Source organism: Penicillium mononematosum, assembly GCF_028829835.1.
Source record: "Penicillium mononematosum strain IBT 11891 chromosome Unknown utg000005l:1.0-9366267.0:1.0-9372171.0, whole genome shotgun sequence".
Taxonomy (NCBI): domain Eukaryota; kingdom Fungi; phylum Ascomycota; class Eurotiomycetes; order Eurotiales; family Aspergillaceae; genus Penicillium; species Penicillium mononematosum.
This window is the reverse complement of record NW_026643275.1, coordinates 8,365,966-8,390,616: the sequence shown is the minus strand read 5'-3', so window position 1 is coordinate 8,390,616 and position 24,651 is coordinate 8,365,966. Positions and strand designations below refer to the sequence as shown.

At 48.9% G+C, this 24,651-nt stretch overlaps 13 protein-coding genes across 13 annotated transcripts; 6 read left to right on the top strand and 7 right to left on the bottom strand.

The window, feature by feature from the left end:
* Positions 1–582: 582 nt before the first annotated feature.
* Positions 583–1,606, top strand: N7519_011412 (dual specificity protein phosphatase family protein; the record flags this gene model as incomplete). Its single annotated transcript, XM_057298185.1, has 2 exons — positions 583–1,422; positions 1,478–1,606. The coding sequence occupies 2 exons, from the start codon at positions 583–585 to the stop codon at positions 1,604–1,606; spliced, it is 969 nt and encodes a 322-aa protein (XP_057146067.1).
* Positions 1,607–2,368: 762 nt separating this feature from the next.
* Positions 2,369–4,398, top strand: N7519_011411 (uncharacterized protein; the record flags this gene model as incomplete). The annotated part of the gene is made up of 2 exons (XM_057298184.1): positions 2,369–2,932; positions 2,992–4,398. 2 exons carry the CDS (start codon positions 2,369–2,371, stop codon positions 4,396–4,398), a joined length of 1,971 nt encoding a protein of 656 aa, XP_057146066.1.
* A 48-nt stretch (positions 4,399–4,446) lies between these two features.
* On the top strand, positions 4,447–4,765 carry N7519_011410 (uncharacterized protein; the record flags this gene model as incomplete). Its single annotated transcript, XM_057298183.1, has 2 exons — positions 4,447–4,486; positions 4,539–4,765. 2 exons carry the CDS (start codon positions 4,447–4,449, stop codon positions 4,763–4,765), a joined length of 267 nt encoding a protein of 88 aa, XP_057146065.1.
* Positions 4,766–4,874: 109 nt separating this feature from the next.
* On the top strand, positions 4,875–7,690 carry N7519_011409 (putative SNF2 family helicase/ATPase PasG; the record flags this gene model as incomplete). The annotated part of the gene is made up of 4 exons (XM_057298182.1): positions 4,875–5,099; positions 5,165–5,989; positions 6,041–6,788; positions 6,840–7,690. 4 exons carry the CDS (start codon positions 4,875–4,877, stop codon positions 7,688–7,690), a joined length of 2,649 nt encoding a protein of 882 aa, XP_057146064.1.
* Positions 7,691–8,997: 1,307 nt separating this feature from the next.
* On the bottom strand, positions 8,998–10,339 carry end3 (cytoskeletal adaptor protein SagA; the record flags this gene model as incomplete). Its single annotated transcript, XM_057298181.1, has 3 exons — positions 8,998–9,737; positions 9,799–10,033; positions 10,100–10,339. 3 exons carry the CDS (start codon positions 10,337–10,339, stop codon positions 8,998–9,000), a joined length of 1,215 nt encoding a protein of 404 aa, XP_057146063.1.
* Positions 10,340–10,622: 283 nt separating this feature from the next.
* On the bottom strand, positions 10,623–11,564 carry N7519_011407 (mitochondrial K+-H+ exchange-related family protein; the record flags this gene model as incomplete). Its single annotated transcript, XM_057298180.1, has 4 exons — positions 10,623–10,969; positions 11,021–11,076; positions 11,129–11,202; positions 11,265–11,564. The coding sequence occupies 4 exons, from the start codon at positions 11,562–11,564 to the stop codon at positions 10,623–10,625; spliced, it is 777 nt and encodes a 258-aa protein (XP_057146062.1).
* Positions 11,565–11,911: 347 nt separating this feature from the next.
* On the top strand, positions 11,912–13,141 carry N7519_011406 (phospholipase D regulator; the record flags this gene model as incomplete). The annotated part of the gene is made up of 3 exons (XM_057298179.1): positions 11,912–12,134; positions 12,193–13,060; positions 13,117–13,141. The coding sequence occupies 3 exons, from the start codon at positions 11,912–11,914 to the stop codon at positions 13,139–13,141; spliced, it is 1,116 nt and encodes a 371-aa protein (XP_057146061.1).
* A 92-nt stretch (positions 13,142–13,233) lies between these two features.
* N7519_011405 (cupin domain-containing protein) lies at positions 13,234–13,770 on the bottom strand (the record flags this gene model as incomplete). The annotated part of the gene is made up of 1 exon (XM_057298178.1): positions 13,234–13,770. One exon carries the CDS (start codon positions 13,768–13,770, stop codon positions 13,234–13,236), a length of 537 nt encoding a protein of 178 aa, XP_057146060.1.
* Positions 13,771–14,460: 690 nt separating this feature from the next.
* N7519_011404 (aminoglycoside phosphotransferase family protein) lies at positions 14,461–15,345 on the bottom strand (the record flags this gene model as incomplete). Its single annotated transcript, XM_057298177.1, has 1 exon — positions 14,461–15,345. One exon carries the CDS (start codon positions 15,343–15,345, stop codon positions 14,461–14,463), a length of 885 nt encoding a protein of 294 aa, XP_057146059.1.
* Positions 15,346–15,949: 604 nt separating this feature from the next.
* Positions 15,950–16,816, bottom strand: N7519_011403 (uncharacterized protein; the record flags this gene model as incomplete). Its single annotated transcript, XM_057298176.1, has 3 exons — positions 15,950–16,222; positions 16,282–16,493; positions 16,522–16,816. 3 exons carry the CDS (start codon positions 16,814–16,816, stop codon positions 15,950–15,952), a joined length of 780 nt encoding a protein of 259 aa, XP_057146058.1.
* Positions 16,817–17,781: 965 nt separating this feature from the next.
* Positions 17,782–18,739, bottom strand: N7519_011402 (uncharacterized protein; the record flags this gene model as incomplete). The annotated part of the gene is made up of 2 exons (XM_057298175.1): positions 17,782–18,600; positions 18,689–18,739. The coding sequence occupies 2 exons, from the start codon at positions 18,737–18,739 to the stop codon at positions 17,782–17,784; spliced, it is 870 nt and encodes a 289-aa protein (XP_057146057.1).
* A 61-nt stretch (positions 18,740–18,800) lies between these two features.
* N7519_011401 (questin oxidase family protein) lies at positions 18,801–19,610 on the bottom strand (the record flags this gene model as incomplete). The annotated part of the gene is made up of 3 exons (XM_057298174.1): positions 18,801–19,199; positions 19,287–19,408; positions 19,457–19,610. The coding sequence occupies 3 exons, from the start codon at positions 19,608–19,610 to the stop codon at positions 18,801–18,803; spliced, it is 675 nt and encodes a 224-aa protein (XP_057146056.1).
* Positions 19,611–21,695: 2,085 nt separating this feature from the next.
* Positions 21,696–24,387, top strand: culA (cullin culA; the record flags this gene model as incomplete). The annotated part of the gene is made up of 5 exons (XM_057298173.1): positions 21,696–21,814; positions 21,881–21,950; positions 22,030–22,046; positions 22,107–24,138; positions 24,199–24,387. The coding sequence occupies 5 exons, from the start codon at positions 21,696–21,698 to the stop codon at positions 24,385–24,387; spliced, it is 2,427 nt and encodes an 808-aa protein (XP_057146055.1).
* Between the last annotated feature and the right edge of the window lie 264 nt (positions 24,388–24,651).

Genomic DNA, 24,651 nt, shown 5'->3' with positions numbered 1-24,651 from the left:
TATACAAAGGACAGAGATGATGCCATGATTCTTCCACCTATATAGTACTATATCCATGTGTATTCCTTGTAAGAGTCCATGAGCTTGAATACAGAACCAGATATTGATCGAAAATCCCGGAGAGTGAAGACAAGGCAATTGCCCAGGTCCAGCCCTAGAAGCCGGTGCCCGGGGAATCCATCTTACCTAATCTCAACGCGGGAGCTCTGTCCACGGGTGGACCTGAGCTCTCCTCCCATACACTTGGATCTGCAACCATCTTGAAGCAATTCACGCGTGAAATTATTGAGGTTATTAAAGTCATTACAGTCCTGGTATTTGTGACACTGCCGCTTTTGTTCAAACCGTGCATCTGAAGGGACTTCCAGCGACTCTGCTAGGGTTTTTCAACCTGTCACATCCATTCCCTGCGTCTCCACTACCAGTGTCGTGTGCCTTGCACTCTCACCTCGATCTAATTTATGCCTTCTTTCTGCTTGGAGTTACGACATATTTGATGTTCATTCCAATAAGCCAATACATCGATACTTGATACTTCTTGCGCTCCACAGGTGTCATAGTGAAGACTCCTGTAAAAACACAATGTCTAACGGCAATTCACGGAGAGAAGAAGTGCCCATGTCCCATAATGACCAATCTCATTATGTCCGCACACAAGAGTACGCAGCTACGCCGCGATATCCAAACTCTACACGCGGCCCCAGTTCAACCTATTACGGGTTGACGGACACAGGCAACGATGACACTGTAGTCGTCGACCAGAAGATTTTCAACCGTGATTCCCACGACTTTGCAGAGGGAGACTTTGTTTGCCCGGGATTCTTCAGCCGTGTCGACCTAGGCGGGTTCACCCGCCGCTTCAACCCTTCGCAATGGAGCTACGATATGCGCCGCCAAGCCCAGCCCATCCTTCCATTCTTATCTCTTGGTCCTTCGTCATGTCTACGAGATGCCGATTACATCCGCAGCCAAGGGTTCACGCTACTTCTTGCTATTCGAAGTCGGCACTCGGCCCATGCACGCCTCGTCTCCGGCGAAAAGGCAGCAGCCGAGGTCGGTATTATGGCGGACACGGTGGATGTCCTTGATAATCAAGAGCTGATTTCTGCATTTCCGCGCGCTATCCGCCGCATCAATGATCATTTGGCTGGTGTGGATATGGAACCCGATGGAATGGTGTCAAACGGCCAACAACCGAAGAGGAAGGTCCTTGTCTTCTGTGAATCCGGGAATGAACGCTCGGCCGGTGTCGTCATTGCCTACATCATGGTCATGCTCAATATTGAGACTGTTGAAGCTACACATATGGTTCAGCAGCGTCGTTTCTGTGTCTCAATCGAGGACCCTATGAAATACATTCTCACGGCTTTCGAGTCCATTCTCTCTGCGAAACGTGATGTTGAGCGTGCTAAACGAATGACTGTCTGTGGGGCTTCGACTCTTGCTCCCCCCACCTCTACCACCACTCCTCACGAAGAAGCGAAGTTTCCAAGATCATAGGGATGATGCTCTTGCCATAGGGGAGGGTGAAATGGACATGGACATGGATGAGGACCCCTTCTACGAGCGAAAGCCGCATGCTCCCTTCCAGGACCGCGTGGTCTAGGGTGAACCGAAGTTTTTGGTAGGACTCGGGATGGCAATGTCATGCTATGGAGATGGGGAGGGAGACGGATTTACTGGAAGATGAAAGGAGATGAAGGGAATATTTCCATTGTTTAGAGTAGGGTGGCTTTTTGCTTTTTCTTTTTGCTTTTCTTTTTGCACGCTCTATTTGCCTGCTTTATTGCTTCATGGTTCTTGGATGCAAATACCCAGCTGCAGTTGCTCATTTCTACTATCTTCCCGACATCTAGGCCATCCACTGGCCATTACACCTTTGTATCCTCATATTCGTAAGATCATAAACATGGGAAAGTTTCAACATAGCATGTGTCTACATTTTGTATAGAGAAATAAATGATGGGGGCAATACCAGAATTTGGCAAGTGTCGAGTCGCGCTCAAGTTGGTTGATGCCCTCAAGCATCTGACCCTACGTTTGAACCCACCTTGTCGACTCTCGACCCAATTTGTCGCTGCCTTGTGTTTTCCTTTTCAATTTGAGAGCTCGAGTCTTACCTTGGCTTTGCGCGACCTCAAATCCATCCCGATCCTCCCTTCTCTTCTCTTCTTTCATCTCGCGCGACATCATTATCATCTTGCGATCACCCTACCACGATCGACTATCGAGCCCCTATGATGAAGCGCATGCTCCCCCATTGACCTTTAACACGTACCTACGACCGATACGCCCACACAAACCACAAAGCGCACCACGCACCACACCTCGTCCCACACCTCACGCCTCACCCCAACGCGCCGCCAAAATGAGCGGCATGCGACTGCGTGACAGTATCCGCGCGCCGCAGCGATATGGCGAAGACGAATACGAAACACCATCACGGATCTCGCTGCGCCACGGATACGATGACTCCTTTGACGACTCCATGGAGCTTGGGGAATCAGGCAGACCGCGCCCACAAAAGAGGCGCAGGCTCAACACTGTGCCATTCAACCCCAATCTCCCACCAGCTGCGTTTCCAAGTTTGAGCAGACCACAGCCAGGTCGTGACTCCACCACCTCCGCGCAAAATCGCGGTGATGGTGACAGCCAACGGAACATGCAGGGCAGCCAAGTTGCGCCTGATCTCCACGGTGATGGGTCAACGACAGCCGGTCCATTGCCTCCATCTGGGATGGACGGAGTCCCGATCAATCAGTTGGAGAATCACCTCGTCAGTAACAACATGGACAATCCGGTGTACGCGAGGAACATTAAAGTGGCGCGCATGACTGGTATGAATGCAGCTCTGAGTTCTGAGGATATGAACACTTCCACGGATAGTGACGATGATGAACTGCCAGATGCGACTCAGGTGCTCATTGATGCGGTAAGTATATCGTGACTTTTGCTGTGTTAGTACAATTCTGATGTAAGCCGTCGTTTTAGATCCCCAACCCGAAATGGAAAGATCTGCACAAGGCTATGCAAGTCGAAATCGTCGAAAACACAATGAGATACCATAGCTGGAGACGTGTTTGCGACCTTCTTGAACTTGGGCCAGACGATCGAAAACAGCTCATGGAGGTCATAAGCATCCGCAACAAGCAAATCCACCGGGAGAACAAGCGACTGGAGGAAATGCGGCGCAAACAGCGCAAGGTACTCGTGGAGATTGATAACAGCAAACTGAAGCGTTTCAAGCCGCCACCTCAGCTAGTGCTAAAGAGGATCGCTCGAGATACCAACCGGAACCTGGTGTTCACCAAGTACACCGACCTGTTGATGTGCCAAGCTCATGAGGTCCTAAAAGCCAGACAGTACTTGCATCAACACGGGCTACCTCGAAGATATGCTGGCGATTGGGGAGACCACCTGGTGGTGCTGCGAGAATCCGAGAACTCCCACGAACCCGACAAGTTTGAATGGAAAGAGAACCTGAGAGTCACTCCGCCTCCCAATGAGATGGAGACCCCAATCGATTCTGTTAAGGACGAAACCAGTAGTGTCAAGAGCACATTCATTCAAAGCATTGGTACGAACGGCACAATGAACCCAAAGGATTTATTTCGACGCAACACCGATCCGGATCCCATAGTGGACTGGGGAAAGTATTATGAACGGAACCCAGACTTGTCGTGGGACACCACAAAGCCCCGACTCGGTAGAATGGTCAAGGTGAACGTCGGTCCACGCAACGCCGCGCAGATCCAACCATACAAGCAAGCCGGTCTCACACCCCAAGGATTATCCTCTCAGACACAAGGGACCACCATGACAGAGTCACTTCTGCCGGAGTTTCCACCAGAAACGCCGTCTAAGGGACCACGGAATGGGGGTATGACCCAGCCCGTTTTCAAGAAACCTGCCAGACCTTTCAGCAGAGTCCTCACTGGAAACTGGTCTCCGGCAGGTTCCAACCCATCAGACAGCCATTTCAAGTATCAAAGAAACATACAAGAGGCCAAGCTTGAGAGAGTAGAGGCTGAGGCTGAGGCAATGCGCCGTCGGTACAACTACCAGCCAAACCTTCGGGTTAATGGTGTTGGTGTTGGAATCAGTCCCGCACGTGGAAAACTTCAGTCTCTTCCCATGACCCAGCCAGTTGAAGAAAACATGCCTTCGAATTTCTTCGCCCGCGCGTACCGTGGAATGACAAAGATGAGTGTTGACCGCCTCATGGATGAATTCGTCTGCTTCGAGCCTATTATGATGCCCGAAGAAAGCGAGCCCGAGCAGCACGAGGAAGAACAGCCTGATGAGCAACCGAGTTCCACTGATATCAGTTCGATCACGGAGATATCCATGGATGATGTGATGCTGGTGCCGACAGACGCTTCGTCCTCTTCGCAGTAGAGGGATACAACCATCGAATATTGAGGGAACAATCAAGAATCCAAGGATATGAGACCATCTCCTTCATATCGACCTTGTTACATGAACCGTTTGTACAATACTATTAATGTATGATAGTTTCCAATGAAGTTGAAATCAAGTCCGAGTCGGTGTAGTTTGGACGACTAATCTAAACCTGGTCCGTGCGTCGAACGCGAAAATGCCGCGTCGCGCACTCGTACTTCGAGATGTTCTCCGATATATCACGAATCGACGTCCGATCGTGCACAGCGTTCATTTAAGCTACGAGTATCTGTTTGTTGGAAACTCGTCTACACCCGGTCTTGGGTATCACATTCGTTTACCCTTTGTCCCCAGCGCAACTTGACGTTGCGAAAACTTGTTCCCCCTGTGAATGACGTACCATCCCCGTCCATCTAGCACTCGCTTTAGATCATTCACTCCCTCTACTTCATTACTCAATTGTATTAGACGAAATGTCTACCGAAGATACAGCGACTCCCACGGATTCCCGTGCGGGAACTATGGCCCCGGAGTCGGTCGTTCCTTCATCGCCACTCACGGCCCCGACTGAGGCTGAAGACTCGAGGTCTTCTCATGATAAAGACGAAAACTCCAAGGCAGACTCGACCGATTCAGAAGACGTCGAGGGGATGGACAGTAAGGCTAAGGCCTTAATGCACCTTTTGAAAACTAGCTCCGTACGTGTCCAGTCCATCCTCGTCCTACCTGATTACAGTAGTCTGATGTCTTCTCGTAACTGCAGGTCTTCGTTGCTATCATGTCAGATAAAATGAAGAAGCAGCAGGAGGACGCACGCTTGGCGGCGATCAAGCAGCGCGAACAAGCTGCCATGAGTCAGAAAAAAACTTCTCCTCCCGAACCTGCTCGCCGAACCACTCGAACTAGGCCAACCCAAGATGCGACTGGGGAGAACACATCCACTGGAGGGAAGGGCGCCAACGAAAAAGCCACGGGACCGGGCAGGGGTCGGCCTAAGCGGGCAACCGCCGCCGCCAATGGCAGCTCTATTTCTAGTTACTTCAAAAAGGCCGACGTGCAAGTGACTGAAGATAATCCCTCAGTGCAACAAGCCCTTGAGCAGGCTGCCGATGACTATGAAGCAAACCCCACAGCTCTTGGTGAGCAGGAGTTAGTCGCGACACAGCAGCCAACACTTGTGAGTGGTGGCAAAATGCGAACATACCAGCTCGAGGGCCTCGAATGGCTCAAGACTTTATGGATGAATGGACTTTGTGGCATCCTTGCCGATGAGATGGGCCTCGGGAAGACTGTTCAAGCGATCTCGATGATTGCTTTCTTAAAGGAGAAACAGGTTTCCGGACCGTTTTTGATTGCAGCACCGCTGAGCACGGTGAGCAATTGGGTAGATGAGTTCGCCCGATGGACCCCGGGAATCAAAACCGTCTTGTATCACGGCTCAAAGGATGAGCGAGCTGCCATGCGCAGCAAGTTCATGAAACTGAAAAACCAGGGAGACATGGACTTCCCGGTGGTGTGCACATCCTATGAAATCTGCATGAATGACCGAAAGTTTTTGGCTCAGTACCAATGGCGTTATATCGTTGTTGTACGTTTGCTTCAGTTCTTTTTCATTCACAAGACGCTAATCGATCTATAGGATGAGGGCCATCGCCTTAAGAATATGAATTGCAAGCTTATCAAGGAGCTTTTGACCTACAACTCGGCAAATCGGCTGTTGATCACGGGAACACCACTCCAAAACAACATCTCTGAGTTGTGGTCACTTTTACATTTCCTGCTTCCTGAAGTTTTCAATGACCTGAACTCATTTGAGTCATGGTTCGACTTTTCGTCTGTCCTGGACAACAAGGGCCAGGCAGACCTTGTTGAGAAGCGCAAGCGTAACTTGGTTACCAGCATGCATGCCATTTTAAAGCCCTTCCTTCTTCGACGTCTAAAAACTGATGTGGAGCACACGCTTCCCAAGAAGCGGGAATACATTTTGTACGCCCCTCTGACGCCTGAGCAAAAAGATCTCTATCGAGAGATTATCAATGGTACAGGGCGCCAATACCTTGAGGGAAAGGCTCTGGAGCGTCTGGAGAGTAAGAGCGGCAGCTCTACACGTTCGCAAAGTATGAAGCGCAAACGGAGTGGCAGTGACGATACAACGCCAGTTAAGAGCGCCAGGTCCAGCGGGATGTCCACGCCGGCTCGCAATGGAAGTACTTCTAGCCGCCGTCGCGGGCGCAGCGCTCGTCAGAGTTACAATGATCTAAGCGAAGGAGAATTTGATGAGCACCTTCGGAAACTCGAGCTGGGAATTGAAGAAGAGGAAAAGAAGATCGAGCCCAGCGATACCGAGCTTGAAGAGATGCAGCAAGCTGCGAACCTGAAGCTTGCCAGTACGTCACTTCCGAATCCTTTTCTAGTACTTTGCTAATATTGTCTTACAGAGAAAGAGATTGGCCAAAAAAAGATGCAGAACCCGGTCCTACAGGCTCGCCTTGCCTGCAACTCTCCTCATAACTTCTACTGGCCCTGGATGGACGAGTCCTCTTCGGTAGACGAAACACTCGTCTCCGCCTCTGGAAAGATGCTTTTGTTGGACCGCTTGGTCGCGTGTTTGCTTAAGAAGGGCCATAAGATTTTAATTTTCTCACAATTTAAAACCCAGCTCGATATCATTGAAGAGTGGGCAACAACACTCCGCTCCTGGGATTGTTGCCGAATCGACGGCGCTATTGCACAATCAGAGCGCCAAGCTCAGATCAAGAATTTCAACACCAAGAAGAGTCACAAGCTGTTCCTCCTGAGCACCCGAGCTGGTGGCCAAGGGATCAATCTTACCGCCGCCGACACCGTCATTATCTTCGATTCTGACTGGAACCCCCAGCAGGATCTGCAGGCGCAGGATCGAGCCCACCGCATTGGCCAGACCAAGCCAGTGATCATCTACAGATTGGCGACGAAGGGTACCGTTGAGCAGACACTCCTTGAGAAAGCAGATTCCAAGCGCCGCCTCGAACGTCTGGTGATCCAGAAAGGCAAATTCCGCTCCTTGCTCGACCCCAGTGCGAATTCCCAGGATATCGACGAACTGCGCAAGGCTCTTGGCGAGAACGAATTCGAACGGTTCGAGGCTGGCGCCGACCCAGCGTCTATCTTGTCGAGTGAAGATCTTGACATCTTGACCGATCGCTCCGAGGAGGCTTATCTGCGTGCTGAGAAGGGCTTGGACACGAAAGGGGCTGCGTTTATTGCAGTTGAAACGAAGCGGGATCCGGGTGAGAGCATCCTCTCCTGAGATGTTCAATGGCTGTCTACTTGATTTCTTTTCTTCCATCCAAGCTACGTGCTGGATGATGTCCAGTGGCTACTGGATTGTAACAATAATGGTGGGCTGGCTAGTTTGATTGGCGTTGAGATACAGGTGGGATCAGTGACTTTTGCTAGACCTGACGTTTCCTTTTGGTCAGGTAGATACTAGACCATGATTCCTTGCTATTGTATCATATGTTAAATTATTTCGATGTTCCATGCACTCAAAAATAATAAAAAGCAAAGAATATCCATTTAACCTAAAATTAGAAGTGCCCAGGTGGGCCCGGAAGTGGGTACTAAACTTTGAGCCTCAACCGGGTTAACATCTGGGCCGCATCAATATCGGCTCTGTACTGCGTGCAGGAGAGTCCAGCTGAGGTCGAGATGTGCGGGGGCATACATGTAATCCCTCATCTGAGCTTGTGATACCTGAATGTGCGCGGCCTTTTCTGTGCAGCTTATACCTCTACGCCTCACTATTTGATCCCTCTGGTATGTACTATTGGGAAACAATCAAGACTTATGATGACCTTCCTGCCGTAGACTAGGACCTGACAGCTCGGCGAATGCTGCAAATGCGATCTATAAAGGAGTCATTAGAGCATTAGGGCTGAGGGAGGGGTGTGCTCACTGTAGTAAACCCCTTGAAGGAACAATTCCTGTTAATGATTTCATTTCGCATGATATATTGCACTGCCCCGTATGAATGTTTGGATGAGCGGGGATTTGGCCAAGCGGTTGTCGTTGGTGACGATTGGCGTCCCGCTTGTTTGGAACCTGCTCATCCTCAGCTCGAGTGCCGTTTGATCTCGAGTTGCCGGATCGCCCCCGGGCGATGACTTTTTTATTTTATTTTATTTTATTTCTTTTTTGGCAATACTACTAGTGACTCTAGTGCCTTCCAAGGTTACTTAAGTACCCTTTCGGGCCGGAGAAGGAAAGCCCGACTAGAAATTCCAGGCTGGTCGGTTTGATTGGCGTTAACGTATAGGGTGGGATAGATGACTCGTTTAGGTGATTGCTACACGCCAGCCCTAGAGGTACATAGACCATGATCCCTCGCTGTTGTATCATATGTTAATCCAATAACCCATGCACTAGTTGGAAATAAAAATGCAAATAATATCCATTTGACGCCTGAAGCTCCCTAACAAGAAATGGCTGTACATGATAGTCGCGAGAATCAAGAAGGTAGGACATATATGCAGCGAAAGGAGCCATGGAAAGAAAAGTAGCAACAAAAAGGACTAGGCCAACGATTTCGCTAGTCCATATTCACACAGTGATCAATCACCGCCGAGCTTTCTCATCCTCAATCTGCCTGCGCAGGTCCGAAAGGACATCATGCCGTTGAGCCAGATGGCTCTTCAACCCCTCCACCTGATCCCCAACAGTCTTGACATCCTCCCGAAGACGCTCCAAGTCCTGACCGTCCTTAGCACGGCCAGTACCTTCACGCAGCTCACGCAGCTCCCGCTCCTTGTACTCCAAGAGTGAGAGTGCCTCCTTCTTAATTAGAACCCAGTTGGGCCGGCCATCATTGCGCCCCCCGTCCCGCCTAGATTCGGAGGCCTTCTTGGCGGAACTCAGCTTCTTCTCCAACTCCGCGAGCTCGCGGCGTAGCCGCACCTTCTCCCACTCCTCGTCCTGGATTGTGTCGCTGAAATCTGTTCCCTTGGGCTGGTACGAGCCCTTGCCACCGACGCCCAGACGGCCGAGGTAGGTATCGCCGAACTTGGCCTTGCGGCCTGTGCGTGTTTCGGTATCGCCGTCTACACCGTAGCGCTGTGCAGGTCGTGCCTTGTCGACTTGGTAATCGATTTGGTTGTGCTCGAATGACGCGCGCAGCGACGCGGGGATGGTGCGTGGGATGCGGAAACCTTCGTGGCGGTAGTTCAGTATGTGCAGGAAGGCGAGCGTTGCGTCTTTGTTGATTGCGGATGATGCGGAAGGGTTGACCAGGTTCCAGGCGGATCGAATGTCGGTGTCGGGGACGTCGAGCGATTCGTAGAGTGGTTCTAATTGTTGGTCTGGGGGTGGTCAGCGGGGGAGTTTTCTAGACGCCCACAGCGCATTGCACGGGTTACTTACATTCTACTTGGCCGCGCGCATTCCGGTTGGCGTCGTAGATCTCGGTGTACTTGTTCTTGTCGTCGGGCTTCATATACCAATCAAAGCCGTCCTTCAGACCGAGGGAGTCGTCCTCGTCTTCTATCCGCTCGAACCGCTCTTGTCCGCCGCTTATCGCGCGGGTCGCATGGACGAGATGTGATTTGGACTCTGGGACTAGCCAATCTGGCAGGACATTTGGGACCTCCTGTAGTTCCTGTTTGCAGATAAGAAGGTGTGTTAGAGTGATTTATTAAATGATCCATGAAGGTGGATCACTTACGCCGTTGACCAGGTCGAAAACTAGGCGCATCGCAACACAGAACTCCTCAAAATCCAGCTCTCCGTCTCCGTCGACATCGGCAATGTCCCAGACCTTCTCGAGCTGGTCATCCCGCAGCCGGCTGTTCCTCAGCACGGAGGCGGCTTGGGAGCTGTTAAGGTGTTTTTGGCCATTTGATAATGAGGCAAAAATCTCCCAATATCGCTCAATCTCCCATTGCTCAATCTTTTTAGTAGCCATGATGTATGGAGCTCCGATGAATGGTGTGGAGGATGAGGTGGGAACAATGGGGGAGAGACTCGGATTTACCTACTTCCGTCAGGGGCTCTGAGGTCATTGGACTCACAATGTAATTCTTTCTTGTTTATAGTATTGATATTGGAGTTTCTATAATAATTATGGTCTATATGGTTATCTATTGGAATCAGATGTCCTCCCTGCATTATGATATGTGGTCTCCCTCTATTGGGTAGGAGAACTTGATATCTCCTGTCCACAGAACGTAGTGATTAAATCTTCGGCATTATGAATCCTTCTTCTCATCTTTCTTCTCGTCTTTCTTCTCCTTTTCAGCCTTTGCTGCAGCCTTGAGCTGCTCACGGACTTGGATAATGGCTCGTTCAGCTTCCAACGCAAGCTCCGGTGCTTCCAGGATCGTAGCCAACTTCTTGGCATCAGACATCTTCAACAGGACCCGATCTTCGCTCTGCTCTATGCCATCGGCAACCTCCGAATATGATGCCCCGGCGGTGGTGTCTTCAAGTGCTCCAGATGCGCGTTTGGCATAAAGTTGTTCTAGCTCCGGTAATGAGACAGGGTTGAGGAGATTCTTTTCAACGAGAAATTCGAGATGTTTTGAGCCATTCAATGCTGTAGTCCCGTCAGTTTATGGGCCATTCCCGTGTAGAAGACCAAACTAACCGCGCCAATGGGACCAGCCCCGGTATGCCACATAGAAAAAGGGAATATTCGGGACCCTGTTCTTTATTAGTATAATCATATCACCGGAGAAGGCTGCCATTCACATACACTGGTACCAACCCAAAAGGGGCTGTAATCGGTGCAAGTATTAAGCTCCACCTCATCTTCTTCTGATGAAGCTCCTGTCGCTCTGTGGCGATCGTGCGCAGCACATTTTGAATTCGCTCCAATCGCACCGCGTTACCGGGAACAACACATCAATCTTGGTCTTTCCATGATCTCCATTAATTTGCTGCTGGGTTTTGAATGAAGGAATGCTTTTAAGGGCCCATTCTTCGTATGGTATCCGTTGCTGGACCCGATTGCCCCAGCTAACAAGGTGCATCTTCCATCCTTTGTCGGCTTCCTCCCATTTCGCCCATGTTTCAGCCGCCTTTGTTGTGATCCTGTCAAGGATTGAAAGCTCTTTCGCTAAATCCTTGCGAAGGGGTCGCGCATATACGAGGACTCGTTTTGTCGAGATCGGGATCAGGAACAGGCGCATGGTGGATGTCTGAGACAATCGACAATCGCTCGATCGCGGGGAAGATAGGGAAGATAATTGATAGATATCAAATGATTCGGGATAAAGAGAAATAAAAGATTTCACAACAAATAGTCCATTGGAATTTTTTTTTGTCTTTTTTTTTTCGAGTGGGTGAAAAAGGGATGGAGTAAGCCGATCCACGTCCGATCAATCGAGACGTCATCTCCCGAGGTCTACTTTCGTCTTAGGGAGGTCATCCCTGAACATACTTATACTTGTACTTATACTTGGGGATTCGCGGGCAAACTGTGCATTGAAGTTTCCCGCGACTCCTGAGTTTCAGGTCTCAAGTTATCTCCTGTACCATGGACAGCCCCAAAGACAGCGCTTCAGGGCGAGTCTTTGGTGAGAAGCCGGCAGAGAAGTTCCCGACCATCCCAGAATCATCACCGCTGCCAGACCCGCTTAGCGTTGATACTGAGTCTGCTGTTCGCAATAAAACATCCGAGCAATCACTTGCGCGTACAGACGGTCAAACAGCAGAAGAAATCGCGTACTCCCAACGCTCCGCTTTACGAACTCTTCCTGGTATGGTCCCATTCAAAGGTCGTTTCGAGGGTCAATCACTAATAACGAGTCTTTATAGCCTGGATTCGGTCGGTCGATGAGCCCGAGGAGCAGGGAGATGAAGCTACGGCAACTGATCGCTTACTCCCTTCCCAACCAAACGACGCATTTGTCGCTCAGCACAACCACTCACCCTACTCGTCCTCGAAGCCCCAACCTCCTCACTCGATCAACGACGGCCTATTTGAGGATGACTCTCCTCTCGTCAACCGTGAATCGCGCTGGGTGACATTCTCACGAGCCATCCAATACCCCCGAGAGCCCGGTAGAGAGGAACAGCAAGTCACGTCAGAATGGCTGAATGAGAATCACGGTGATTTCTTGCAACCATGGCGAGGAAAACACTTGGAGGGCGATAGTCCGGAGTATCCGCTACACAGCGGAGGCCGAAGGGAAGTCTGGATCACGCGTTTCAAGAACACGCTCCTGCGAAGCCCGATCGTACCGCTGATCCTTCGAATGACTGTTTGGTGCTTCTCCCTCTCTGCACTAGCTCTAGGTGGGTCAATTCAGCACATGTCTGATGAAGGGAATCACCCTCAAGGCCCATCTGCATTGATGGCAATCATCGTCGATGCAGTCGCGCTGGTTTACCTCTTATACATCACCTTCGATGAATACACGTCAAAGCCCTTGGGTCTGCGTTCTCCCTCGGCTAAAGCACGTCTCATCCTCCTGGATATCTTCTTCATTGTCTTCGATTCTGCCAATCTTAGTTTGGCATTTGCTTCACTTTCCGAGGTGACAGGATCCTGCACCGAAGCGGAGGTCAACCAAATTATCGATCCTCGAAATGGTGGTATATGTACGAGACAAAAGGCACTTGCTTCCGTATTGCTAGTTGCGCTCTTGGCTTGGCTCATGACATTCTCGATCAGTGTTCTCAGGTAAGCCTCTTGTCTATACTTGGCCTGGTCGCTCCGCTTTCTAACAGTTCTACTAGGCTCGTTGAAAGAGTAACACAGTGATATCGGGGTGTTGTTGTGTTTCATGAACTTTTTGGCTGTTGATTAAATATACCATTTAAGCGAGACTTGATTTTGCGCAAGCGCAATTTTAGCTAGACGTGCAAGGCAGGACCGTCAGCGCCATACAACGGATCTTGACGGAACCAAGCCACATCCTTGATTCTCTGCACCTTTGCTTCCTCTTCTGGCTTCCCATAACACATATCCCACTGTTTCCCGTGTGGATATGCGCCGACCATTTGGAACTTTTCCTGGTTCCCGTGCAGGTCCTCTAAGAGTCGATGACCCACGCCTGCAGGCACAATGACCAAATCACCGCGCTGAACCGTCGGCTCGAATCGCTCCGGGTTCTCCTCGCCCCCAAAACAAAGACGCGCGCTCCCTGAAACGACCCCGAGCACCTCTTGCGTTGTGGTGTGGAAGTGGGTTTGGCGGTACATGCTATATACCCATTGAGGAACAACCTCGCCTACTCCCTCCAGGTGCTCCTCGAGCTCCGTGGGTGTGGAATTGAAGGCTCCGTGGTATATCATGAGCGGCTTGGATTGGATCGAAGTGTTCGGTATATGGTGCCACTCGGGGATCTGGCGGGTGGTCACTCGAGTGTTTGACAGTGGAGTAATGGCCATTGCGAGTGATTTGGTATTTTGATTTGTTTTTGCATGGACAAAGCCTTGGAGAAGTTACGTTGGTTTATAGACATCAACCGACTGTAATACTTCGGGCAAGTGACGTCATTGGCGGGGAGTCTGTATAAAAGTAGAGGTCCACGGGTATATAGGTTAATAAGATAATCAAGGTTATATAAAAAGATAGCGTGAAATGATTTTGGAACGCTCTTTTCCCACAGACTTTCAAGCAAAACGTAGCTGATTCTCGACCTCTACCAGTTGGTTCCTTAAGATCGTACCCTAATGTCCATGAGAATTGGATATCAACATCACTAAGGGCATGGTTCACACGATCGAGGTTGAATTATCCCGGGTGGACCAATGGATCTACAGCGGGTTTTGGCCTGTTCCCCACTACTCAGTATTACTGAGGTGTATTCTCTTGATGGTAACAGGCAGAACTTGCCATATCTTCCGTGACAACCTTGCCCCAGTATCGATAGGCACGGTGCGAATATATGACATACCTTCGCATTTTGCAAATCCTATATGTTAGCATGCTTTGCAGTTTCTTGCAATATACATCAGGCGAAGTTCTATCCGTGTTATGTAAAATATAGTCTCTATTATAGGAATCAAGGGGTCGACAGGACTGAGACCTAGGCTCGTGACGGGCCTCGGGGAACAAAATATGTAGTTATATTAATTCTACCGTTCATCTAAGCACAACTTCTCAAAGACTTCACGGCCCTTTTCATCCAAATTCGGGTACTTTCTCAAAAGACGCAAATCCTTCCAGAAATTCTTTGCGTCGGTATGCCCATCGCCATGTATATCCAAACGCTCCTGAAGCAGCTTTTTCCATTCGGCATCCTCCTCAGTCCATCCCCAAGAGGCTGAAACATATTCATACCATATAGGATAATAGGCAGCAAATTCCCAATCAAGTATCCCAGCTAAAGCACCACCATCTTTAACCATGATATTACCCAAGTTGAGGTCGCAATGCGTGAGGACATAGGGCTCACACCTAGGGAGTCTTTTTTTCAGATTTTCTAAGGCTCGTCGAGGGACTGTGTGGAGGGTGCGGCTTATCGCGTCCCAGAGTTCGAGGTCAGAGTGAAAAGGTCCATGAGGCTCGCGGTCAGAGAAAAGTAACCCCGGATAGCAAGGACTCTGATCCACACTTTGTATAGATCTCGAGATGATAGATCGTAGCTGGTTGCGAACTTCAATCACTTGGTCCGCGATAGCTGTTCTCTGGGATTCTGACAATAAAGGCCAAGCCTGCTCAAGCGTTTGCCCTTGTATCCGTTCTTGAAGTACAAAGTATCGCCGGTTACTATCGACCCAGTCACGCAAAACCTTTGGAGCTGGGATATCAGGGTAGTTTGCAAGGTGATTTAGTGTATCCACTTCGGTCTTTGGGCCTTCGTCGGGGCGTTCTTTCATAATCACATCAGTCCCAATCGACCATACCCCCCGTCTGCTTGCACCATAAAAGAGTTTGACATGGCTCGAATAAAAGCATTGGTCTTGCTGCTCGGGCGTCCATCCACATGCAACGCAGCCACTGGGTGAATCCTCGGCCATGATGGGGATAGAGATGGGGGTGACAGAGTCACGGGGGTTGCCGAAGAGATATGGGTGTTCATTGGTATTTGATTATCTCTATTCACCGCTCCTTGTCAGACTGTCCAATCAGGTCCATGGATACAAATATGCATGGTGCCGTTCAGCCCTGGAGGCGACCGGGGGGCTTATGTATGCGGCTGTTCTCTATTAAAAGACTTCGCTTGGCTAGAGGTGATAGGCAACTTACGGAAAGATTCTACGGAAGGAGGAATGATTTGAATAGGTGGATGCACCAATATATAACGCTTCTTGGAGGGTATAGGGGATGGAAGGTAGGAAGGTAAATGAAAACTGTAAGCATGAGAAAAATGAATACGTGAATTCAGCAAAGATGAATCAATGTATTGAGATAGAAAAAAACCAGTGAAGAATAAAAAGCTAACTTATCCCGGGTTTTTGGGGTTTTGGTATGTATAGGGTTGGTTCTTGTATATACTACATGTACTATTAGAGTACCCTTTATACTAATATATTATATCAGACACTTACCATTACGCGACGTTATTGTACTAATTGTCCTCGCTTATTATAAGTTATACTCGATATGTCTTCGCCCAGTCTTTCAAGAGGAGTCCTCAATCTTTACCTCTGTCTGGCTCCGCAGTTCATGGTCTGGTCTCTCAATACTCCGACGTGCTTGGCGTTGAGCCCTTTTATTGGCCGTCGCTTTCGGTTTCCGGTTGATTTCCGCAGCAATAGGGTGGTTGAATATATAGCCATCGAGTACCCAGTATTGTTCCACGAATTGTTGGCGTGCTTTCGGAAGGTCGGCGGCATGTGCATGATCCATTCGTGTCTTAAGGATTCGGAGGTCCTTCACCCCATCATACGGGATCTATATTATGTTGTTAGCTATATCTATATCGTATCTGTACCGTAAAAGGGTATACATACATATTCGCATGCAATCCGTCGCGCGGAACATGATTCACACTTCTTCCGCCTCAGTTTATCTGTAACGCAGTCGACAATATCTTCGTCGTTGCGAATTGCTTTTGCCCATTGCCGGAAACACCGTATACAAATATCGGCTGCAAAATCTCGCTGCGCTGTGATAGATACTGAGCGTGATCTTGAGTCGTTGGAGTCCGCATAGTGACTCCTGCCTGATGGCGGTTTTCCTCAATTATCGACGCCATATTACGCAGCTCTTAGGGTCGAGGGTCCATAAAAAATCAGTGAGCCGGCGTTTTGCTTCTTCAGCAAGATCTTCAATGACCACTTTAGCCCGAGCGATAACATTATCACTACCGACTACGATTGTAGGAGAAGACACCTCAACAGATGGCATTGGCCTGTCCATTATGTCTTCCACATGTGCCGCTCCAGATGGTTCGCAGCGATGTGGTAATGGAGGTGTCGGGATCGCTGGCTGTGGTGGCTCCGCTGGCAGCACGCCTTCGGACGACGACCCCAGGCTTTGAGCCATAGGGGATTGGGTGCTGAGGAGTACTGTGGCTGTACGCTCCACTCGAGGTCGTCTATTGCGAGGTGTAGGTGGAAAATCTGCATATGATATAGTGGACATTGTCTATATTTTGCTCCACGTGACTATATCACGTGTATATTATTCCACACCGTTACCTTCCTATATAGGCATAGCTCGGATTATTATGTGCTAAATTAACTGATCTGCCAGGTACTCCAGGGCTTCTAACTAGGCGGACGTTGTCATGGGACTATTCGTGCTCGTCGCCGTCCAAGTCTCGAACCTGAAAGGCGTTCGTGAACTGGCCCGAGGGATTAATTATCAAAACTACCGCAACGAGACACTTTAGCTTGGTCCCCCATAAAGATATAGGTCACCCACACAGAATCCGATATGGCTAAGAAGCTTAAGTTGATGCTATGGCCAAATTTGTGGCGGAATGTAAAGAAGGCGGAGTATAGGCATGTTGGGAAATATAGTAGGACTGGTTACCCTATAGTCGGCGGCAGTACCATACTGGAGAGGTTTTGTGGAGGAAGTAAGGCCCATAGAATGGAGGGAAGAATTTGTTGACTTCAAGCCAATGCCAATTACTCATGTTTGAATATTTCGCTTTTTATTTAATTCTTTTTTTATTCGGTTGGAAATTAGAAGTCTCATAACCATCTATAGTAACTACTACAAAACATAAAACATATTATGCTTAGCCTTACAAATTTATCGATCATACGATATTCTGTACAAAGATCTCATTGAAATACATGTGGTCTATGCCGAAACGAGAAATACTGAGATATGCCATAAACACTGAAGTTTATTCATGCTGCCTAGACAGGCGTATATAAGAAAGAAATGGCAGTATGCAGGACCCTTGGGGCTCCTAGGAAGTAGCCACAGCTACTCCCAGGAGCTCATGAAGGGACAATATCAAAGCTTGGGAGCTTTGATATCTTCGACATTATGGTCTACGAGCTATCCTGAAACTTCCACCATGCATCCACAACATCGCTGTAGCCCATCTTTTCCAGATGCTGGGCAACCTTACGGCGCCAATCCTTCTTAGACTCCTCATCTCCATAATTGAAATCCATTCCTGCAGAGAGTCGAAATTTTGTTCTGACCCATTCGATAGGGGCATAGCCAGCGAGCTCCCAATCAATGATGCCTAGCGAGCCTGTGGAGACGTTGACAAGGAGGTTCGTAGGGCCAAGATCGCAATGATAGAAGACAAGTGTAGAGTCATCCATACACATCTCGGTACAATTCTTCAGAAGTTGTTGTGGAGCAAGGGCATCCGCCATCTTGCTGTTGCCTTTGATGAAATAACGCTCGAATAGCTGGTCTCCGTCTACACCACTAATGATGTCGCCCTTCCATGCTGCTAAGTAATTGCAAACATTTGCTACCTTGCCGACGTAATACCGGCGAAGAGTCTCGTCCATATTGGGCCAAGCCTCATGAAGGAGCTGGCCGGGAACCCTCGAGACGACGAGGAAGTATCGCGAGTCGGTCTCAAAATGATAGAGTACATTCGGAAATTCAAAGCCATGGGGCTGTTGGTCTTTAAGGAATTGCAGAGTAACATGCTCTCTGGTTACATCAGGATAGTCCATGCGATGCGCTTTAATGAAAGCTTCGCCTGCCCTCCAAACCGCCGCCTGGTTGTCCACTGCGTGGACTCTCGTGATAGAAGATGAGCCTTCTATAAGGGGCTTGGAATCCGGAAGAGGGTCAGGTGCAGTGGAGAGGAAAAAATGCCCCCCCATTGCTGTCGCTCCAGCATGCTTGGTCGGTTGGAATATTATCCGGGGGTGGCGACGAAGTGCGATTAAGAAGGAGAGTGTTTGAGATTAGCCAGGATGTTTTATCGACTTCCCGTATCGATTCATTGAGGTGCGGCTGAGGCAGGTTAATCGATGCCATGTTGATTCTTGATGTCCAGGAAATGCGGTGAGCGGGGTTAAAGTATTGAAAGCACAACGCCCTAAAAGTACAACACAGTCCATTTGCTGCAGTGTTGAATGACTTCATCGCTGGCACGCTGGATTCCATCTTCGAAAACGTCGGTGTGCTCTTGACAGTTTGGTCTGCGCGCATTTCTTTCATGATTTGCTTGATAGATTTTGACGGCCCTGAGTGAGCGGCTGCCGCCTTTGCAGCGGGGGTTAAAGAAACGGTCGGCTAGGTAGTCTTGATGAACTGACGCTTGCGCAAGGGCTTGCGCAACGATGGCAGGTTGTTGAAACTCGATGCCAAATCCAAGGTGAATGATGGGGTGAACCGGACCTGCACACATCCGAGAAAGCAATGATTCTACAAGTTTATCACCACTGAACAAATACTCCCTCAGAACGGCCGAAATACCTTTCGCATCAATCTCGCGCTAGAAGAACGCCAGGTAATTTGAGTAGTGTTCCTCTTGGAACATATGCTTCATGAACTCGTCTTTGCCGCAAAAAGAGGTAATCACTTTCTCATCCCGCAGATAAGCAGGACGTTGGCGCTTGTCTTCTCGCTCATATTGTAACTGAATGGTTTCGGGGGTTGCCCTAAGAGCCCAAATAGTGAGCATAAAATGCAGCATACGATATACTACGCATTAGCACCTGCTATTCAATATGAGTATAACACATGAATCACACTGGAATTGGATTTCATTGAGGTAGATATGGTGGTTTTCCATATCATGCTGGAGAACCTCGCTCACTTTGCGTGCGGAGGCCGAGCTCAAACTGGGAGAGCTGAAGACGCCGGCATTTTCTGGTGTCAGCCAGATCTTTGTCGAGGTAGCCATTGCGAAAGGTCCCTGGCTAAGTTAATTTGGTGTCAAGCAAATCAGTTCAGGCTCCAAGTCGGCCCTTAAATGCTTCTTAGGTCGTTAGCATCTCAACGACTTAGTGACGTTTACCTCCAGCTACTGACGGACGTTGCATTCTGATTGGCGCTTCTCGGGTATCAGGACTTAGGCTTTCGGCTTTCAAACTTTTAGGTTTTAGGTTTTCGGATCTTCGGGTTCGGATCTCGGGTTTCCTACCTATTCAGGCGACGATGTCCTCCTTCAAGCACGAAATGGCTTCCTATAGTTGACCAAGTTTGCGGGACTTGGGGCCCTTTGCTATTGGAGAAGTTCACCACAAAATACACTGTTCTTACCAGAGAAAGATAACCCTCGGTTGTAGATATGGTCTTAATGTACTCCGTGCTCTGATTAGTTATCCTCTTAGAAGGTTACAACACCAAGAGGATAGACATCATTAAAAAAAAAGAAATACATATGAAGAGACCTTGAGACATCCAAAAAGACACCCAAAGAGAGCATTAGACGATACTTACACGTAATGCCCCCCTACGTCATTTTGAGCTAGATACATCAGACTATTCAACGTCCTGCGTGGTCAAGCATACTGCATGGTCGACTACTCTTTGTCCAGAGGCAAAGCCAATATGGCCATCACTATGTAAGTAACCCACAGAAAACCTGAAAACAAAATCCATACACATTGAACTCAGGTGGGAGTTTCAGACCTGAAATGAGATTGCGCAATGACGCAGGAATGTGGGTGGATCTCGCTAGAGGCGAAGTGAGTATGGCTATCACCGTCAAGGTCAACCGTAAGAAGCCCCTGGCCCAATCGATAACTAGGGATGGGATTCCAATATCCAACGCCCCTATGTCACTCAATCCTATGTGATGGAGGAGACTGGCGATAATTTCGTATCTTCTAACACCCTGTGATGATCCCCTTTTGACCAGATTTTGTCGAACCCCTTACTATTCTAAAGAGACCGATATTCAACTTCAAAAGCAGGAGCTTATAGATGCGGCAACTTGGATCTGGGGTGCCCAAGATCTGTGACTTCCATGAGAACACTGGAAAGGAAAGGAAACGGGAAAAACAAAGAAAGGGGCCCTATTCAAAAGAGTATCCTCATAAAAGTGACGCAGTCAGATAGAAAATACACTTGATAGAGGTACCTACAATATGGCAATATGGTACCTTAATACAGTTTTCATATCTGTCCTAAATCCATTCACCTGGCTTTTACTTCTTTCCATGAGTTATGGTTAAGACGTATAATCAATGCGCCTACTGGTAAACGCAATTTACTACTAGTAGGCATCGATCTCAAAATATGTATATGTCGTCATATATCTACACTCATATGTATAAAACAGAAGACTAGACCTAATTAGGAAATTTGAAGATCTCAAGGTTTTAGCCTAATATTTCCTATTTGTCCCTAAGGTTCCGAACAGTACTTGTTTTACATTCAAGTCTTGCTTTATGTCTAGGAGGGTTTGATATGCAAAGTCCGTGATATTAGGAGTCAGAAATATACATCTATATACATCTATGAAGTGCCACTAAAGACAGATGTTGTGATACCGCAAAGGATAGAAACAGGTTTATTGTAAAGAAGCAAAAGTATATAATTGTACCCTAAATTACTGTTTGTTAAAGAAATAATAATGGATCTAACCTGTCCGGATTCGCTTCAAAACATTTGAAAGTGTTGCAACAAAGGCGATGATGTAGATTTGGCGGGAAAGCTCCGCCACCTCACCGCCTGCGGCAACAATGCCATCCCCACGCTCTGGTCCTTCTCAGCCTCATCACTTCTCTGCTCCCCTTCTGCCTAATATCTTTTCCAATTTCTGCCTTTGAAGTTCCCGAGGAGGGTATCTTCTTGCTTGTTTTCTTCGACTGCCCAAACCCCGCTTTTGCAACGCCGCCCTACCCCTCCTAAGCGCCTACCCTCACTTGATCACCCGAAGATCTTTGAGGCGTGCCTTGTGGCGCTACAACCGTCTTGAGGTAAGACCCATGATGTGTAACTTGCCGGTTACTATTGAGAGTTAAAAGTGCGTTACTGACTAATGGAGCAGGACCCTCGGCCTCGACCACTCACTTTCTTCCGCATCCCACTCGACTCCCCTGCAACCGCGATGTCTCTCGCGATGCCGCCGGTTCCTCACAAGGACGACCTTGATTCAACGTGAGCAGACAATGATTTAGAATAAGCTTTCACACGGCGGTATGGCGTGAGCTAACTGTGGGTTAGTTGGTCGTTCTTAGAAGCAGGAATCGAGAGCGTCATGCTCAACCTTGACTCCGGTATCGATATGAAGACTGTGAGTGAAACATCGAACAAGTCACCACCTTCCAGTGATCGTGTTTGGAAATAGAAGCTGACTCGCTGTTTTTGTCTAGTACATGGGTCTCTACACGTGTGTTCAAGATTCGACCCTACCTTTCTGACGAGAACCGCGCTCACATTTCGATACTAGGGCTGTTCACAATTTTTGCACATCCCAAAAAGCCGTCTCTAGCGGTCAAGGCCTACAAGGACAACGCGGGGGTTGGTTTTCTTCCCTTCATGCCGCACCCTCGGCTTCTCGATTCGAGCTGACCTGGACCCAAGCCCATTTGCTCGGCGAGGAGCTTTACAAATTACTCGGCGAATACCTCTCCTGCCATCTGAGTAAGGTTTTCAAACAATCACAGAGCCACACCGAGGAAGGCTTGCTTGGCTTCTACATCCGCGAATGGTACCGCTACACGACCGCCGCCAAGTACGTGAACCACCTTTTCCGCTACCTCAATCGTCACTGGGTTAAGCGCGAGATCGACGAGGGTAAGAAAAATGTCTACGATGTTTACACCCTGCACTTGGTCAAATGGAAAGGGGACTTTTTCGAAAAAGTCCATGAGAAGGTCATGGACGCTGTTCTGAACCTGATCGAGAAGCAACGGAATGGCGAAACCATCGAACAGTCACAAATCAAATCTATTGTGGACTCCTTCGTGTCACTGGGCCTGGATGAAAACGATAGCTCCAAGTCAACACTGGATGTCTATCGGCAGTACTTCCAGCTGCCGTTCATTCGTGCCACCAAAACCTATTACGAAAATGAGTCACGGCAGTTCGTGGCCGAAAATAGCGTGGTGGAGTATATGAAGAAGGCAGAAGCTCGTCTGGAGGAGGAGAAGCTCCGAGTCGGTTTGTATTTGCACCCGGATGTCACCAAGAGCTTGACCGATACCTGTCTGTCTGTTCTCGTCACCGCCCACTCGACTTTGCTTCGCGACGAGTTCCAAGTATTGCTGGATAACGAACGCCAGGAGGATCTTGCTCGTATGTATCGCCTCTTGTCACGGATCAAGGACGGCTTGGATCCTCTGCGCACGACCTTTGAAAACCACGTGAGACGGGCCGGTCTGGCTGCTGTCGAAAAGGTTGCTTCGGAGGGCGAAACACTCGAACCCAAGTTGTACGTCGACGCTCTACTGCAAGTTCACACCCGATACCAAAGCCTGGTCGATGAGGCCTTCAATGGCGAGGCCGAGTTCGTGCGTTCTCTTGATAACGCCTGCCGAGAGTTTGTCAATCGAAACCGCATCTGCAAGACGAGCTCTTCTAAGTCTCCTGAACTGCTGGCAAAATACACGGACTCACTACTCAAGAAAGGATCCAAGTCGGCTGAAGAGTCGGAGCTTGAAGAGATGCTGGTGCAAATTATGACAGTCTTCAAGTACATCGAAGACAAAGACGTCTTCCAGAAGTTCTATTCCAAGAACCTGGCCAAACGTCTGGTTCATGTGAGCTCTGTTTCTGATGATGCTGAAACAAGTATGATCAGCAAGCTGAAGGAGGCGTGTGGTTTCGAATACACCAACAAGCTGCAACGGATGTTCCAGGACATGCAAATCTCCAAGGATCTTAACAACAACTATAAGGTCTGGCAGGACAAAGTGCTGGATGATGATGACCGAAAGAGAATGACCGATGCCCACTTCCAAATACTGGGAACTGGCTTCTGGCCCCTCAACGCTCCGACCACACCATTCCTTGCGCCACCGGAGATCGTCAGGACCGCCGAGCTGTTCCAGAAATTTTACTTTGATAAGCACAGCGGCCGCAAGTTGACATGGCTGTGGCAACTTTGCAAGGGCGAAATCAAGGCTAACTATATCAAAAACGCCAAAGTGCCCTACACCTTCCAGGTGTCGACCTACCAGATGGGCATTCTTCTCCTTTTCAACGAAGCTGACACCTTGACCTACGAGGAGATCGAAAAGGCCACTACCCTGGCTACCGAAATCCTCGATCCCAACCTTAGCATCCTGCTCAAGGCAAAGGTCCTTGTCGCCAGCCCCGAGGGCGCTAAGCCTGAGCCCTCTACCTCTTTCACATTGAACTACAACTTCAAAAATAAGAAGGTCAAAGTCAACCTCAACATTCAGATCAAGTCTGAGCAAAAGGTCGAGGCCGACGACACGCACAAAACGATAGAAGAGGACAGGAAGCTTCTGCTCCAGGTACGTCTCCTAGCTAATCACCAACCCATACCAAGTCCATTTGTCCTAACCTTGTTGTAGTCCGCCATTGTTCGAATCATGAAGTCACGCAAGAAGATGAAGCACGTCCAGCTTGTCCAGGAGGTTATTCAGCAGGTCAAGTCCCGCTTCCCGCCTAAAATCCCCGACATCAAGAAGAACATTGAAGCCCTCATGGAGAAGGACTATATTGAGCGCATGGACGGCGATGAAATCTCATACATTGCCTAAATCAACTTAAACCCCTCCCCTCTCTCCCTCCAATATTGCACAACCGACTTGCTTCTATTTCCTTTTTCTTGTTGCTCTCCGCTTTTGCTACTGTCTCTTTCCGACCAGTGGCTTCCAATATCCCTTTCTTGTCCTTCTATGCCATCGGCGATGGAAAAGCAAAGGCAAAGGGGAATGGGACTCCTGCTGGTCCATGATAGGAAAATGGATAGCTAGCGGATGGAATCAGGCTGATAGGAGCAGGAATTTCTTCTCATTGTTTCG